At 58.2% G+C, this 15337-nt stretch overlaps 1 protein-coding gene across 1 annotated transcript; it reads right to left on the bottom strand.

Annotated features, from left to right (window-relative positions):
- Window positions 1–3519: 3519 nt before the first annotated feature.
- On the bottom strand, window positions 3520–14950 carry LRRC74B (leucine rich repeat containing 74B). Its single transcript, XM_070385718.1, has 9 exons — window positions 14718–14950; window positions 14062–14204; window positions 13267–13399; window positions 12281–12487; window positions 9074–9183; window positions 7891–8006; window positions 6709–6787; window positions 3938–4033; window positions 3520–3659 (listed from the first exon to the last, which is right to left on the bottom strand). The coding sequence occupies exons 1-9, from the start codon at window positions 14854–14856 to the stop codon at window positions 3600–3602; spliced, it is 1083 nt and encodes a 360-aa protein (XP_070241819.1). The 5' UTR covers window positions 14857–14950; the 3' UTR covers window positions 3520–3599.
- Window positions 14951–15337: the final 387 nt, after the last annotated feature.

Here is a 15337-nt window from a genome sequence, read left to right as displayed (position 1 = left end):
TTTCCTTAAACCCTGCCCCCTTCTTTATAAGTACTATCTTGTAACAGATTGCACTCACAGTACCTATTAAATATTTTGAATGTACCCTCTATTTCCTGCTGGGAATGTAACTCTACATTCCCTAACCGTCTGGCTGATTTTAGACACATCATCTGAACAAATACATAGAGGAGATCAAGTGAGATCTGAGGAGTGCCACTCACCCTAAATTCTAACTTACAGTCCTAGGAGCTTGGTCCTGTTTCTATCACACAAGCACCATATGTCAGAGATGAACGTGAGTCAGCAGTCCCTGCACCTCAGTCCAGAGCGAAGCACTGGGCTCAGGAAAGACCTCCTCCAGTGACACAGCACTCACTCCTCCAGAAGAGACTCTTAACAGCGCCCTGGGAAGGCCTTTGAAATCCACCCAGCCACACGGTCTTCAAACGCACAGCGTTCGCTTTGAATCCAGAACGGCTGTATTTCACAGTACGCCTATGTCACTCTCGCCTGCTCAGCCCCAGTGTGTTCAGGGTCAGCTCTGTGACCCAATGTCTTCATTTACAAAGTGCGGCTGGGGAGCTCCGTGGTCAGTAGAGGCCATGTCCACCTGACTGACTGACAATGAAAGGAATCGCTCGGGGAAATCATTCCTCACTGTCCTCAGAAAGGCAAGCGCACCGCCGTCCTCGCCTGGATCACTGAAGTTTGGTTAATGATATTCCTGTCCCTGGCTCCATTTCCTCTCTCAAAGCTCCCGCAGACCAAATCCTGCGCCCCCGGTTCTCGGTAGATGACCTCCTTCCCGAGCAGGCCCCCCTCAACCTCTGGAGCCCGGCGCTGCCCACTGTCCGCGCCCCGCGAGCTGGACCTGGGACTGCCTGCCTCCTCTGAGCCCTGGGGCCACAAGCCAAGGCGCGCTGGCCGCCGAGGCCCTCGGACGTCGATACTCTCGGGAACTACGGCTCTGCTTTCGCAGTTTCTCTTTCTCAGCCTCTGTTCGGGTCGCCGCGTGATTCACACCAGAAGCCCAAACGGGGCTTGTCCAGCGTTCTCGGTCTGCGCTCCCCTACCAGGAACACGGCCCCCAGGCCTACTGGCCCGCCCGCCCTCCCGCTCCCCCGCTCCGTCCATCCGTACCATGATGAGCTCAACCGCCGCCGCCGCCGGTACACAAACCCCAACCGCTCCTGCAGACGCCGCCGCTCAACTGCCGACGCCAAGCCTCGAGCTCCTTGGACTAACCCCGCCCACGTCATCGTGGACCCCACGCCGCCACCGCCGCCGCCGATGCCCATTGGTCCAGAGCGCTGCGGGGCGGGGCGGAGTCTAGAATCCCGCTTCTGATTGACTCATACAGGACTCCCGGCTTGTGGTGCGTTCTGATTGGACAAGGGTTTGGCGGGAAGGCTGCGCGCGGGAGGCGGAGCGCGCCCGGTCTCCTTATTCGGTTTCCTCAAACCGGTCCCCGCCCTGCCCCGCCCTGCCCGCACCCTGCAGCAGGCCTGCTCTGGGCTACTCCACCTCACCCCGCAGGTTCTCCGCCCGGCCTCCTTGTTAATTGGGGAGGGCGCTGGGCCTTCGTGTAATGACTGGCTTGGTTATTTGCAGGCCCTACAGGGAAGCGGGGGACCGTCCTTTGGCGCTCGGCCCAGCCCTGCGCTCCGACTGTGAGATCCTCTCACCGCCCTGTAGGGCGGAGGGTTGCCAAAGGAGTGCTGCCCAGCATGGGAGCAGGGAGAGCAGGCTCCTGGGGCTCCTCAGGGGCCCTCATCCCGCAGGCCTGGCTCCTGTTACCCTCCGTCGCCTCCTGGCCCCGAGCACCGCCTCAGGTCAGGACGTCGTCGTGGGTGTGGGGGGGCCCTCCTTCCTCAGGCGCCGAGAGTGCAGCAGACTCGAAGCCTGTGCTGCCGGCCTAGTCTTAAGTACGACTTATTTTTCTGGTTGTAAAAGTAAAACATACTGAGTGTGAAGAGTGGAAAAAGCAAAAAAAAAAAAGGAAATAAAAGCCATAAAACCAAAACCTAGAGATAGGCATTGTTAATGTGCCAGGGTTGTTTTGTTTTGGGTCTTTTTTTTTTTTTGCTTTTCTGCTAGTATACACATTTATACATTTTTTCACACGATATGGACCAAACAATGTGTATATATAACAGTTTTTCTCGGAGAAGGCAATGGCACCCCACTCCAGCACTCTTGCCTGGAAAATCCCATGGACGGAGGAGCCTGGTGGGCTGCAGTCCATGGGGTCACTGGGAGTCAGACACGACTGAGTGACTTCACTTTCCCTTTTTACTTTCATGCATTGGAGAAGGAAATGGCAACCCACTCCAGTGTTCTTGCCTGGAGAATCCCAGGGACAGGGGAGCCTGGTGGGCTGCCATCTATAGGGTCGCACAGAGTCGGACACTGAGGTGACTGAAGTGGTTTAGCAGCAGCAGCAACAGTTTTTCTGAGATAGAATGTACATATTGGACAAGTCACCCAGTTAAAGTGGTGCAATAAGTGGTCTTTTATGATAAACTTCTTTCACTTAGGGTAGGGTTCATCCATGTTGTCGCACGTGTCATTACTTCCTTCCTTTTTTTCTTAACTGTATGAGACCCAGTTTGCATACCGTACAATTCATCTATTTAAAGTACACAATTCAAATACTTGTAGTATGTTACTGAAGTTGTGCAACCATTACCATAATCAGTTTTAGAACATTTCCATCATCCCAAATTTCACCCTTTTTTGTTGCCAAGTAATATTCCATTGTATAAGCCCACTACACTGTATTTGTCCACTCATCAGTTGGTGGGTGTTTGCGTTCTGTGGATATCATGGATACTGCTGCCATGAACATGTATGTTCTTGTGTGGACATGTTTTCATTTCTCTAGGAGTACAAATTTGGGACCTGAATGAGAACAACGGAACACCCTAAGACTGATGTCTCAGTCACTATGAAGGCCAGCTCTGTAGGACTTCCGCCTGGTTGACATGGGGCCTCAGTTGAAAGGCACCTTGAAGTTGAAGTGGCCCGTGGGAGAGAGAAGAAAGTCACACAACACATAGTCACTCAGATGGTGTGAAGATGGCCAGCAGTTCTTTTTTGTACTCCACTCTGCGGGCAGCCATCTTTATGCAAAGCCCTGGAAGAATGACCTTCACTGAACTGGCGAGGTCATCAAACTCTCTGTTCACCTGGATACCCTGAAGAGAAACCCATCACCAGACAGGATGTTATCACTTTCTGAGAACTTGGCCATTTTACACACACAAGGTCTCAAAGAGCCTCATAGGGCATCAGTTTGTCCCCAGTTTGAACGATTGAAACTGTAGACACACCTCTGAACAGGCTTTGACTCAAGCCTGGGTTGAACTAAATCAGAAGGGCAAGGAGCAGTGATTTGTGACTAGACTCTTCATGGTTTGTACTTGGGGATTCTCTCATTTGTCTTTAACCACCTGAGACAAGACTGATATTCTTCCTGCCTTAAAAGGCAAAACTGGAACTTCCTGGGTGGTCCGGTGGCTAAGACTCCACACTGCCAGTAAGGAATTTTTTAAAGGCAAAATGGAGTGAAACAGGGTCTTCATCTCTCGTGCAGCCCCTCAAGCGAACCTCCAGCACTAGGATCCACTCGCGGGCACTACCGGCTGGGAGGAGGGGCTGCCTTTCAAGAGCTGAACCTGCAAATCCAAACATCAGTGAGCATGGGCCTCTGAGCCACCTGTTCTCTCTCTGCCAGTGAAGAACCCAGGCAGGGGTCTGAGGTGAGACCACCACGACACCCCACACAGGGGCAGGAGCGCAGTCAGAGTGGCCAGGTTGGAACTCGGATATGGCCACACCGTATACCTGAGCCAGGCACTCTCTCCAATCCCCACTTCTTTCTTTCTAAAATGGAGAAAGTCATATCCCCCAGGGCTGTTGGGAGGGTCAGAGACAAGGTTTATGAGAAACTCACAGAAAAGTCCAGAAGCTCCAGTGCAGACTGTGGATTAGCCTGGACAGACTTGAGCACACCAGAGCAGCCTTCACTTCGCATGGGATTCCTCGACACCTGAGAAGCACGCAGGTCCCTCAGTGAGGGACGCCAAGCCCAGGCAGCAGGAACAATCCCCCATCTCTGTGGATGTGGCTCTGAGATAGTGGGCGGCCCCACTATCTCAGCTCAAAAGTCTCCTCCCTGCGACCTGATGCCTTTGGTGGTGCTGGAACCGGGAATAGTGGAAGGGAGTGGACACTGGCTGCACCCCCAGCCTGCGCCCACTCTGTCAGGAATCAAAGAGACACACGAGACACACCCTACCCTTAAAGAGCTCACTGTTGCAGGGAGGAGAGGAAAGGAAACAGAACAGTGCAGCATGGAGAGTGCTCAGAGACCCCTGCGCTGACCCTCCATGGGAAGGGAAGGGTGGATGGGACGAAACACCCAAGCTGAGCTTTCCAGGCCAGGTGGGTTGAGTTGGGCATTTCAACAAGAAGAGCCACAGGAGCAAAGCAGGGTTGAGAGGTTGTACCACATGGCTGGGAAACTGCAAGCAGCTTGGGCTGAGAGTCTTTTCATGCTGTTCATGGGGTTCTCAAGGCAAGAACACTGAAGTGGTTTGCCGTTCCCTTCTCCAGTGGACCACGTCTTGTCAGAACTCTCTACCATGACCCGTCCATCTTGGGTGGCCCTACATGGCATGGCTTATAGTTTCATTGAGTTAGACAAGGCTGTGGTCCATGTGATCAGTTTGATTAGTTTTCTGTGATTGTGGTTTTCAGTCTGCTCTCTGATGGAGAAGGATAAGAGGCTTATGGAAGCTTCCTGATGGGACAGACTTGACTGTGGGGGAAACTCTTTTGTTCTGATGGGTGGGGCCATGCTCAGTAAATCTTCAATCCAATTTTCTGTTGATGGCCCCAGCTGTGTTCCCTCCTTGTTTGACAAAAGACTGGTTCCAAACTGGGAAAGGAGTACGTCAAGGCTGTATATTGTCACCCTGCTTATTTAACTTATATGCAGAGTATATCATGAGAAATGCTGGACTGGATGAAGCATAAGCTGGAATCAAGCTTGCCAGGAGAAATATCAATAACCTCAGATATGCAGATGACACCACACATACGGCAGAAAGTGAAGAGGAACTGCAGATCCTCTTGATGAAAGTGAAAGAGGAGAGTGAAAAAGGTGGCTTAAAACTCAACATTCAAAAAACGAAGATTGTGTCATCCGGTCCCATCACTTCATGGCAAATAGATGGGGAAACAGTGGAAAGAGTGACAGACTTTCTTTTCTTGGGCTCCAAAATCACTGCAGATGGCGACTGCAGTCGTGAAATTAAAAGACACTTGCCCCTTAGAAGAAAAGCTATGACCAACCTAGACAGCATATTAAAAAGCAGAGACATTACTTTTCTAGCAAAGTCTAGTCAAAGCTATGGTTTTTCCAGTGGTCACGTATGGATGTGAGAGTTGGACTGTGAAGAAAGCTGAGTGCCGAAGAATTGATGCTTTTGAACTGTGGTGTTGGAGAAGACTCTTGAGAGTCCCTTGGTCTGAGAGGAGATCCAACCAGCCCGTCCTAAAGGAGATCAGTCCTGCATGTTCATTGGAAGGACTGATGCTGAAGCTGAAACCCCAGTACTTTGGCCACCTGATGCAAAGAATTGAGTCATTGGAAAAGACCATGATCCTGGGAAAGATTGAGGGCAGGAGAAGGGTACGACAGAGGATGAGATGGTTGGATGGTATATCACTGACTCGATGGACATGGGTTTGAGCAAGCTCTGGGAGTTGGTGATGGACAGGGAGGCCTGGCATGCTGCAGTCCACGGGGTCGCAAGGAGTTGGACACGACTGAGAGACTGAACTGAACTGGGCTGAGAGTGAAGGGGCTCAAGGTGGGGAGGAGGGCGGGGCTGGCGGAGCGCAGAGCCCATGTGCTGTGAATGAGCAGATGACTAAGCTTGGCGTTGTCCACAGAGATTTAAAGGCGGGACCATTTCCTGTCTAGGAAGATGACCCGATGGCAGACGGGGAGCAGGAGTAGTGGGCAACCCTTCCCCCTCCCCAGAGGGAAGGTGCGGGATGAGGCGGGGTCAGCACTGGGCCCCAGCTGACAGGATGTCAAGGAGCCTCCACCTAGAGGCAGCCCTGTGGGGGGACGGTGAGGTCAGGTTTGACTCCCAGAATCCCGTGCGCCTGTTCTCATCTAGGGGACCGTCCGGCAGGTGGCTAGAAATGGAGACTCAGAGCTTAGAGAGAGGTCTGGGTTTTACTCGGGGGCAAGAGTGAGCCTCAGGCTGGGGAAGTGGGTGCTGCTGGGGGCTCCTGGGCTGCCTGAGGGCCAGGCAGGGATGATGTCCCCAGACCTGCTGGCGCTGTCCTCGGAGCACGTGCAGCTGGCAGAGAGGTCCTGGAGGGCCTGGTCTGGCCTCCTTTTACTGCCTTCTGCTCTCGGTGGTTGGCCACATCCTCCCCACTGGAGAAGGAACACCTGCATGGCCCCTCGGTTCCAGTAAGGCCAGGGGGAGGTGAGGGGAAGCCCGGTGGGCCTGGGGGTAGTCCGAAGGAATTTGTGGGCCAGGCCAGAGATGGGTGAGTGGATGACGAGGTTGCAGGAGGAAGCCGGGCACCCCCTCCCCCGTGTGCCCGCAGGCACCAGGCTGAGATGTGGTGGGGAGGGCGCTGTGTGGGCAGGCACAGGCAGGTCTGTGCCGGGGCCTCCCCCATCAGGCTGGCACTCACAGCAAGAATCCTCAGTGTCTGGTTGACTCGCAGGCCCAGGCCCAGGCTCAGGGCTCCCGCCGCAGAGATGCGGTTGTTGCTGCAACAGAAAGGCGTGTGCCTTGCTCTGCCTTGCAGGCAGCTGTGCAGAGCCACATTGCCCCAGGGCCGCGGCTGGAGCTGCTGGTGCAACCCCCAGGTCCAGCCTCCAAGCACTCCCCGGGGGGCCCTGGGCAAGTCATTGTATAGACACTTCAATGGAGTCTCCAGTGTTCAGGGTCCAGCAGACATGCCTAGAGAGTTGTTCCCTGCCAACTCCACTCCCCAGTGGAGACCGGCTGCTGCTCCCGGGCCCTCAGCGCTCAGCAAGTGCTCCCTCACGTCCTGCACCCTGGCTCTGTCCCCACGACAGCCACCCAGCCCCCTCCCCACCTCCTGCTCCAGGGCCCCTCACTGCTCTTGGCTACTTTGTCTCCAGGCCAGCCCCACTTCCCTCTATCTTCTCAGACCCCAGCTTCCCCCACCAGGAGGGGAAAATGGGTAGGATGGAGCAGATGCCTGTGCCAATGGCGGACAGCCCATGACCTGTCTGACCCCCACCTCCTCCCTTCCCTCTGGTGTTCCCAGGAAGCCTGGGACCCTGCCTGGGCTTGGAGGAGCAGCCCAGCCATGGCAGGCCCCCAGCAGCCACGTGCTGGACAGAGCACAAACCCCTCCTGAAAGGGAGGAGCACGCACGTGGAGCGCCACGCCCGCACCAGCTCTGCTGAAGAGGTTTACATGCTACACCTCCCACCCCCCAGCCACGCGGTAGGAATTACGAGTCCCCAGGTACAAAGGATGGGCTTCTCTAGTGGCTCAGAGGGTAAAGGATCTGCCTGCAATGCAGGAGACCCAGGTTCAGTCCCTGGGTTGGGAAGATCCCCGGGAGGAGGGCATGGCAACCCACTCCAGTATTCTGGCCTGGAGAATCCCATGGACAGAGGAGGCTGGCAGACTACAGTCCATAGGGTCACAAAGCATCGGACACGATTGAGGGACTAACACTTTCACGTAGCAAGGATGAACTTGAGTGAGGGGGACAGAGCGGCATGCCCTGGGACTGTGACAGGTTCCAGCCCTGAGGGTGAACAGCAGCAGGAGGAGCCCCAGTCCCTGGGTGGCGGGGGGCCTGGGGGCGGGGACGGGGGCCCCCTGCTCTCACCTCATGTAGAGCTCCTCCAGCACGTTGTTGGTCTTGAGCGCCTCCCCCACCGCGGAGGCTCCAGAATCCCCACAGCCATTGTACGAGATGTCCAGGACCCTCAGGAAGATGTTTGCCTGGGACACAAAGAAGCGACCCCACGGGACCACACGTGCGATGGAGGAAGCCAGGCCCCAGGACAGCTGAGGACAGGAGCCCCAGCCTCCGAGCCCAGGACAGCGGAGGAGCAGAGTGTGGACCGGGAGTAGAAGACCACAGAGGTTGCAGGGGAGAGCCCTGGGCTTGGGCAGTGGTGACCAGTAGAGGGTGGGCACCGATGTGAGTGAGCCTCAGAGTGAGCGGTCTGCCCTGGGGCCACAGGCCCCAGAGACGCTGTGACGGGGACCCCTCCCGGGCAGGGATCCCAAGGCACAGAGCATCCCAGGGCCCAAGGAGGATGCCAGTGAAGGACTGTTGGATGAAATGTGCCCGGAGGACTGTGATGGGGAGAAGTGGGGAGCCCGTGGGTGCCCAGCTTGTGGGGCGGGACCCCGGTCAGCCTTGTCGGAGGGCAAGGCCGCGCTGCCATTCCCGAGGAGGATCATGCAGAGGCAGCTGCCCCCAGGGGCATCACGGGGCCCTGTGCCCCCCATTCCCCAGGTGTTGGGACCAGGGAACAGGCAGAGCATGTGAGAGGGTGTGCAGGGGTCCTGGGGCCCAGGGCTGTCATCTCAGGCAAGCATCTGCCCAGCGGTGAGTGTGCATCACTGGACCAACGGTGTCCCCCAACCCGAGTGTCCGTGACGTCTCTGGAGGCGTGCGTCTCCAGCTGTGGACGCCTCACTCAGCGACCTGAGAGTCGGTGCAGGGAGACCAAACTGTCGTCGTTAAATAGAGCCAGGGAAACTGAAGTCACCTGAAGAAACATCCTCTAAGCGCTGCTGGACAGATCCAAGCCTCCTTTCTTCCTTTTCTTTTTTTATTTTTATTTTTTTTTGACTGTACCATGAGGCATGTAGGATCTGGTTCCCCAACCAGGAATTGAGCCTGTGCCCCCTGAAGTGAGAGCACATAGTCTTAGCTACTGGACTGCCAGGGAAGTCCCTAAGGCTCATTTCTGAAGAGCTGCAAGAGATGGGGGCTGGTGGCTGGGAGACCCAGCCCCGAAGGAGGCCAGAGGGGCTTGCTGGGCGGGGCCTCGTACCTCCAGTCCTCTGGCGATGGCTATGGCTCCCAGGCCTCGCAAGTGATTCCAGCTCACGTTGAGCTCCATGAGTCCTGTGTTTTCTGCCAGGGCTGGTCCAAGCGTCTCCCCTTCAGAAACACCACAACAGACTTTCTTATTCACTCTGATCATTCCTTCAAGAACTGATAGTGATACCCGCTGTGGGCCAGGGCCTCTGCTGTGCACGCGTGTCAGGGCATCTAGCCCCACATGGGCCTGCCCTGCCCTCAAGGCATTCAGATTTAATAGAGAAGCTATAAACACACATCTGTGGGATGTGAGCTATCCAACCACAAACAGGGAGGCTTGGGGACAGACTGGGGGCTAACCCTGCCTTGGGGGGGGGTCAGAAAAGCGGAGAGAGCCTTGAAGATGAAGGGACACCCTATGCACCCATGGAGAGCGAATGTGGGGGGAGAAGGGGGGACAGGGAGCCCAGGGCTCATGGAAACACACACAGGCCTGGCGCTGGGCCCCCAGGTGAGGCTGTGAGGGGACGTAGGAGAGATGGGCACTAGAGAGATGCTTTAAGGAGAGACAAGGTTATGGTGGGTGGGGGCGGGAACCAGAGGTCAGGGGGCCCATTGGGTGGCTTGTGCCACCGTCTGCGCAGGAGGTGACGGTCAGCGCGGCTGTGGTAGAGAGCAGGCAGCGGGGTAGAAGAGGAGAGGACTTCCCTGGTGTGGACCAGGGCTCCCAAGGCAGGGGGCCCGGGTCGGATCCTGGGTCAGGGAGCTAGGTCACACGTGCTGCAGCTGAAGAGCCTGCGTGCCACAGCTGGGACCTAGTGCAGCAAAGAAATAAGTAGTGAAGTGGAAGTCACTCAGTCGTGTCCGACTCTCTGCAACCCCATGGACTGCAGCCCACCAGGCTCCTCTGCCCAAGGGATTCTCCAGGCAAGAAAACTGGAGTGGGTTGCCATGCCCTTCTCCAAATAAATAAGTGAATATTAAAAAGAGAGGGAAAAAAGGAAAGGAAAGAGCAGGGCTGGGTGGGTAAGAAACCCGAGAGCTATTTCACATGTAAGATGGGCAGAAGCCCTGCCCACCCTCTCTGCCAAGTCTGGGCTCAGCGGGTCTGACCTGCTCCTGGTTCTCAGTTCCGGCTGCCCCTGCTCCCCCACCCCACCCCCATGTGCAACTGCTGACGCCCTTCTTTACCTGGGGAACAGTGCCTCATTCCCGGCCGCGAAGCCTTGCTTACTCAGCCAGGCCAGGTCGGACCATCCCGGACCCCTTGTCTGCTCTGTGTCCATCCTTCCAGGCTCTGAGTGTTAGACCTCCCTGCCTGGCCCCTCTCCCTGGTGCCGCACCCAGCACAGAGCAGAAGGCTCGGCGGCCAGGTCCGCAGACGTGGCAGCACCTTGGAGAGCTCCCTGCAGGGCTGCTAGGACTCCTGGCGCCTCCCTGAGATCCAGACCCCCACTTTCGTCCAGCACCAGGTCTGACAGCCACAGGGTCTCAGACACATCCAGGGCTGGGAGAGGCAGGCGGCGGTGGCGCCCGCTTTGGCGGGAACCCCCTTCTCTGCTGAGCAGCGGAAGGGTGAGCGGGACCTACAGCTGTGAATAAGCCTTCTGTGGTCCCGGTTCGTGTTCTTCACGACCCCCGCAGCCACCCCACAAGGTCCGTGCTACCCTGGCCTCGGGTCAGGTGGGGAGGCTGAGATCCCTCAGGGAGGCGGGTCCACCCACAGACCCTCATGTGCCGTGCAGCCTTCAAAGGGCCTCGAGTCCCAAGCCCCTCCGACCTCACTGCCTGTCTGGTGCTGACCCAAAGGGTCACCTAGACTTACTTTGTTGAAAGCCTGAAGTGAGCTTTTCTTTTAATTTGCCTGTTCCCACAGTAGTTTTCTTAGAAGGCAGACTGTCTGTCTCACAGTTGAACTCTAGGACTGATTCTCCCACAGTGAGGCTAGCGCCATTCACTCACGCTCAGAAGGCAGAGCAGTGATTCCTGAACTTTCTGGATCAGGCGAATCTCCTGGGGCAGCTGTTACAATGCAGGTGCACAGGCATGCCCCCCAAGAGGATTCAGAGGCCCAGCAGATCCCAGGCCACGAATCTGTATTCCTAACCCAGGGTCCCGAGGGATTTTTTTTTTAATTTTAAAAAATGTTTTAAATTGTATTTGTCTGCACTAGGTCTTAGTTGAAACATATGAGATCTGGTTCCCTGACCAAGGATCAAACCCAGGGCCCCCACATTGGGGACGCAGAGTCCTAGCCACTGGACCTTCAGGGAAGGCCCCCAGGTGACTCTCAGAATTGACTGGGTGTATGCTCCTGGCAGGGCGGCCAGCCCGTGCAGAGGCCCTGGGGCATGGGAGAAGGTGCTGAGACGAGGGCGTCCCACTGATGTCTCCCACCGCACTTGGAGCAACGTCCTCACGTCCCGCCTTGATGTGGGCCCTGCAGCCCCTCTGCCGCTCCGTCCCACGCCGGGCCCCTCTCTCCTGGCTCAGTAGCCCAGCCACCCTGGTGTCTGTCTGTCTCTCTGGGAAATGGTTCCTCTGCTTGAAATGCTCTCCCTCTGGTCTTGCCATGACTGACTTCTCTGTCCTGCACACTTCAGCTTAAACGTCACCTCCTCACAGAGTCCTCCCCGGTGGTCACCTCTCTGAAGTAGTGGGGGGGAGTCCATTCTTCTCCAGAATCCTGCCCTGCTTCTTTCTTTTGTAGCACCAATAATTATGGAGGGTAATCCTGTTAACATGTGTCCCGTGAAGGCATGCTTGCTAATTTGCTTCAGTCGTGTCTGACTCTCTGCAACCCCATGGACTGTAGCCCACCAGGCTCTCTGTGGGATTCTCCAGGGAAGAACACTGGAGTGGATTGCCATGCCCTCCTCCAGGGGGTCTCTCTGACCCAAGGATTGAACCTGAGTCTCTCGCATCTGCATCGGCAAACAGGTTCTTTATCATTAGCACCATCGGGGAAGCCCTCCGTGAGGGCAAGGGCTTTGTTGAGTTCATGGTTGGATCCCTAGTGGCTGTCAGGGCCCACAGGCAGTGCTGGGCAGAGAAATATCTGGGGAATGGACTGAGAGTCCCGGGGTGGGGGTGGGGGTGCAGGAACAGGAGCCGGGCACGGCTGCTCCGAGTGGTCCTGCCTACCTCCGCCCACCCTGCCCCAGGAAGACGGTCAAGAGCACCACTGTGGTGACCCTGGCTGGTGGCCCGATGGTACCTGCTTGGTCATTCAGCTGGTTGTAGCTCAGGTCCAGGGACTTCAGGCCCGTGTGGGCCAGCAGGAGCTTAGCCAGGCACTGGGCTGCCTGCTCTTCCAGGCCGTTCCCTGCCAGCTGCAGCCTCTGCACAGCCGGGCTCACCGCCAGGGCGGCACAGATGGCCTGGGCTCCCTCCGCTCCCAGGCGGTTCTCCGACAGGTCCACATCTGGGGGCCAGAACCAGTCCTCAGGGACGGGCTCCAGAGCCAGGCCCCACCCCTTCCATCCCCCACAGCTGCCCAGCCTGTCCCGGCATGGGGGACTTAGTGGCCGGACTGTCCTGGGGTGGGTGGTGAGTCTGCCCCCATCAGCTGGGTCCCCTGCGGCCCCAGGCAGCTCCCCAGAGCCCCCTCCCCAGTCCATGTATCCACAAGCTTTGTCGGGGGGCTAACGCCGCCTACTCTGCAGGGCTGTAATGTAGATGCACCCAGCCCCACAGAGGGTGATTCACTCCTGGCAGCCATGTGGCTCACCCGTGGAAGCCCCACTGCCACGTTTCCGGGGACTGGCAGTGACACCTAATTGGCCTCGCATGGAGGGCTTACATGAGCAGACACTCTGCGGAGTGTATGTCCCCACGTCTCCAAGGGCTGAGTGTTGAAAACTGAGGCTCAGGGAGACCCTTGCCCAGGGTCTCCCTGCCCTTCCGTGGCAGAGGCGGCATCTAGGTCCAGCCCCTCTCGTCTCGCCCTGCCTGGCCCCTGCCCGTCTGCCCCCTGCCTCTCTGCATCCAGGCACTGGGAGGGCACCACACACAGTGGGTGCTGGCTGGCCGAAGACAGTGGAGGAGGCCCCACAACTCCGGGTGCCCCGCAGAGGGCCTGGCCCCACCCCACCCTCCCCACCCTGTGATGAAGCCCTGCCCCCCAGCAGCAGCAGCAGCTGGGAGCGGGGTGGGAAGGCCCCGTGTTGGGTAGCCCAGCCCTACCCCAGGCTCAGAACCTACCACAGATACTGCAGCTTCTGCTCAGAGCGCCCGCCAGGGCCTCTGCACCAGCCCCACAGAGTCCATTGTCCCGAAGGTCCAGCCGCTTGATGCAGGGATTGGAGGTCAGTGCATGGGCCAGAGCCCGGGCCCCCTGGGACAGAGAGGGACCTGAGGGGCCTGGTCCTTCCCAGGGCCGCAGACATGGCAGGGCACTCCCTGGGCTCTGCCTGCGGGGCTCAGCCTGCTCAGTTCATTCCCACAGGCCCAGGGATGCCGGCTTCTCCTTCTCGGTCTCCCCAGGAGCTTAACCCAACAAATCAGGGGTGCTTTGCAGGCCCCGCCGGAGAAGGCAATGGCACTCCACTCCAGTACTCTTGCCTGGCAAATCCCATGGATGGAGGAGCCTGGAAGGCTGCAGTCCACGGGGTCGCTAAGAGTCAGGCACAACTGAGCGACTTCACTTTCACTTTTCACTTTCATGCATTGGAGAAGGAAATGGCAACCCACTCCAGTGTTCTTGCCTGGAGAATCCCAGGGACGGGGGAGCCTGGTGGGCTGCCGTCTATGGGGTCACACAGAGTCGGACATGACTGAAGTGACTTAGCAGCAGCTGCAGGCCCCACAGTCCTTGTACTGAACTCTGTCGTAACCCCGATCCCACCTGTCACTCAGTGTGGGGGCTGGGACATGCCTGGGACCCCGAGTAGGGCTGGGGGAGTGTGGGGCAGTGGGCTCAGGAAGGGACCCCTCCCAAGGCTGCTGCCTCCCGGGTCCTCATCCTCCAAGCCTGCACGAGGGTTCCTCCCGGGGTACCTGGGGCCCCAGGCCACGGTGCCGCAGGCTGAGCTCTGGGGCGCTCCCTTGGCGCAGAAAGCAGGAGGCGGGCACGACGCTATAGGCCCGGCAGGACCTCAGGTAGAGGGTGTCCTTGCCCAGCTCGCCAGGCTTGCGGGCACCTGATGGGAGATGGGGTTCACGTGGCTCCCTCCCGGCCGGCCCCACTGCCCAGCCTGGTCTCCCCTCTGGAGGCGTTTCCTCCTGTGCTGGCGGGGACCGCGGCCCCACGTGCACTCCAGGCCGCTTGTGTAGCTGGTCCTGGCCCTCCCCTCCCCGTCCACCCCCTGGGACCCCGCAGTGTACGCTGTCTCTTCCACCGGACTGCAGACACAGGGCTGTGGTAACCTCTTATGGGGGAGGAAACTGAAACAATTCTAAGTTCCCACCTCCATTCCTTTAGTTTTTTTTCTGATGGCCCGGGTGAGACAGCCCTTCTTACACTGTTTGGGGTGTGGGGGGGTGCCTCTTAACCTCATTCTGGAAGCCTATTCTAAGGATGGGACGCCAGGAGCATGGTGGGGAAGGCACAGGGCGAGAGCCGCCCCCAGCCCCACGGAGGGGTGCGCTCCTGCCGGACGGGGTCCCCTGCCTACGCGGCCCCAGCCTGCCCCCCACCCCCTGCCAGTAGGCACCTTCTGTCTCCTGGTCAGAGTCCGAATCCGCGTCCAGACCCTTCTTGGCCTCCCGGACCCCAGCAGGACACCCAGAAGCCGCCGCTGCCCCTTCCTCCTGGCCTTCCTTCTCCCCAGGCTCCTGGAGGGGACCCCTCATGGTTACGCCCACTCTGCAATCGCGGCCACAGAGCGGGGATGCGAGGGACTGCAGCGGAGCGCGGCCCGGGGATGGGATGGGCCCTCCGGCGCATTGGCCAATCTGATGGGGCGCTTGTCCGCTGCAGCCAATAGGGACGCCTCCCCGGCAGCGGTTGCCTAGGTGACTCCAAGTTGTTGGTTGCTGCGGACGCCGCCGCCAAGAGCGCGCGCTGACCTTGGCTCGCTCGCAACCAGGACTGATCGGCGCGAGGCAGGCTTGCCTCCTCGTAGTCGTCTTTCCACTCGGGAGCCTGGGGCAGCTTCTCGGGGCGTCGCACAGAGGGCTAGGGGGCCCGGCAGGGCTCTGCTGACTGCTTTCTGCAGCCAGGACCCCACTCCCACCCTGTGGGTCCAGCGCTCACTCACTCCCTAGCAGTTGCCTGTGTTTCTCTCTCCACCCGGGACGCCCTCCGCAGCGCTGCTTGCTGAGCTTCAGGTCT

The sequence above is a fragment of the Bos mutus genome, chromosome 17, assembly GCF_027580195.1.
Source record: "Bos mutus isolate GX-2022 chromosome 17, NWIPB_WYAK_1.1, whole genome shotgun sequence".
NCBI lineage: Eukaryota > Metazoa > Chordata > Mammalia > Artiodactyla > Bovidae > Bos > Bos mutus.
This window is presented reverse-complemented; position numbering and strand designations above follow the sequence as displayed.

What these genes read in the sequence shown, in the direction of transcription:
- LRRC74B (XM_070385718.1), bottom strand. Translation starts at nt 14,856, where the DNA reads ATGAGGGGTCCCCTCCAGGAGCCTGGGGAGAAGGAAGGCCAGGAGGAA. An exon ending in CCATCGCCAGAGGACTGGAG is followed by an intron (nt 8,007 to 9,073) that starts GTACGAGGCCCC and finishes TTTGTGTCCCAG; the next exon opens with GCAAACATCTTCCTGAGGGT. An exon ending in AGACACTGAGGATTCTTGCT is followed by an intron (nt 4,034 to 6,708) that starts GTGAGTGCCAGC and finishes CGTGCTTCTCAG; the next exon opens with GTGTCGAGGAATCCCATGCG.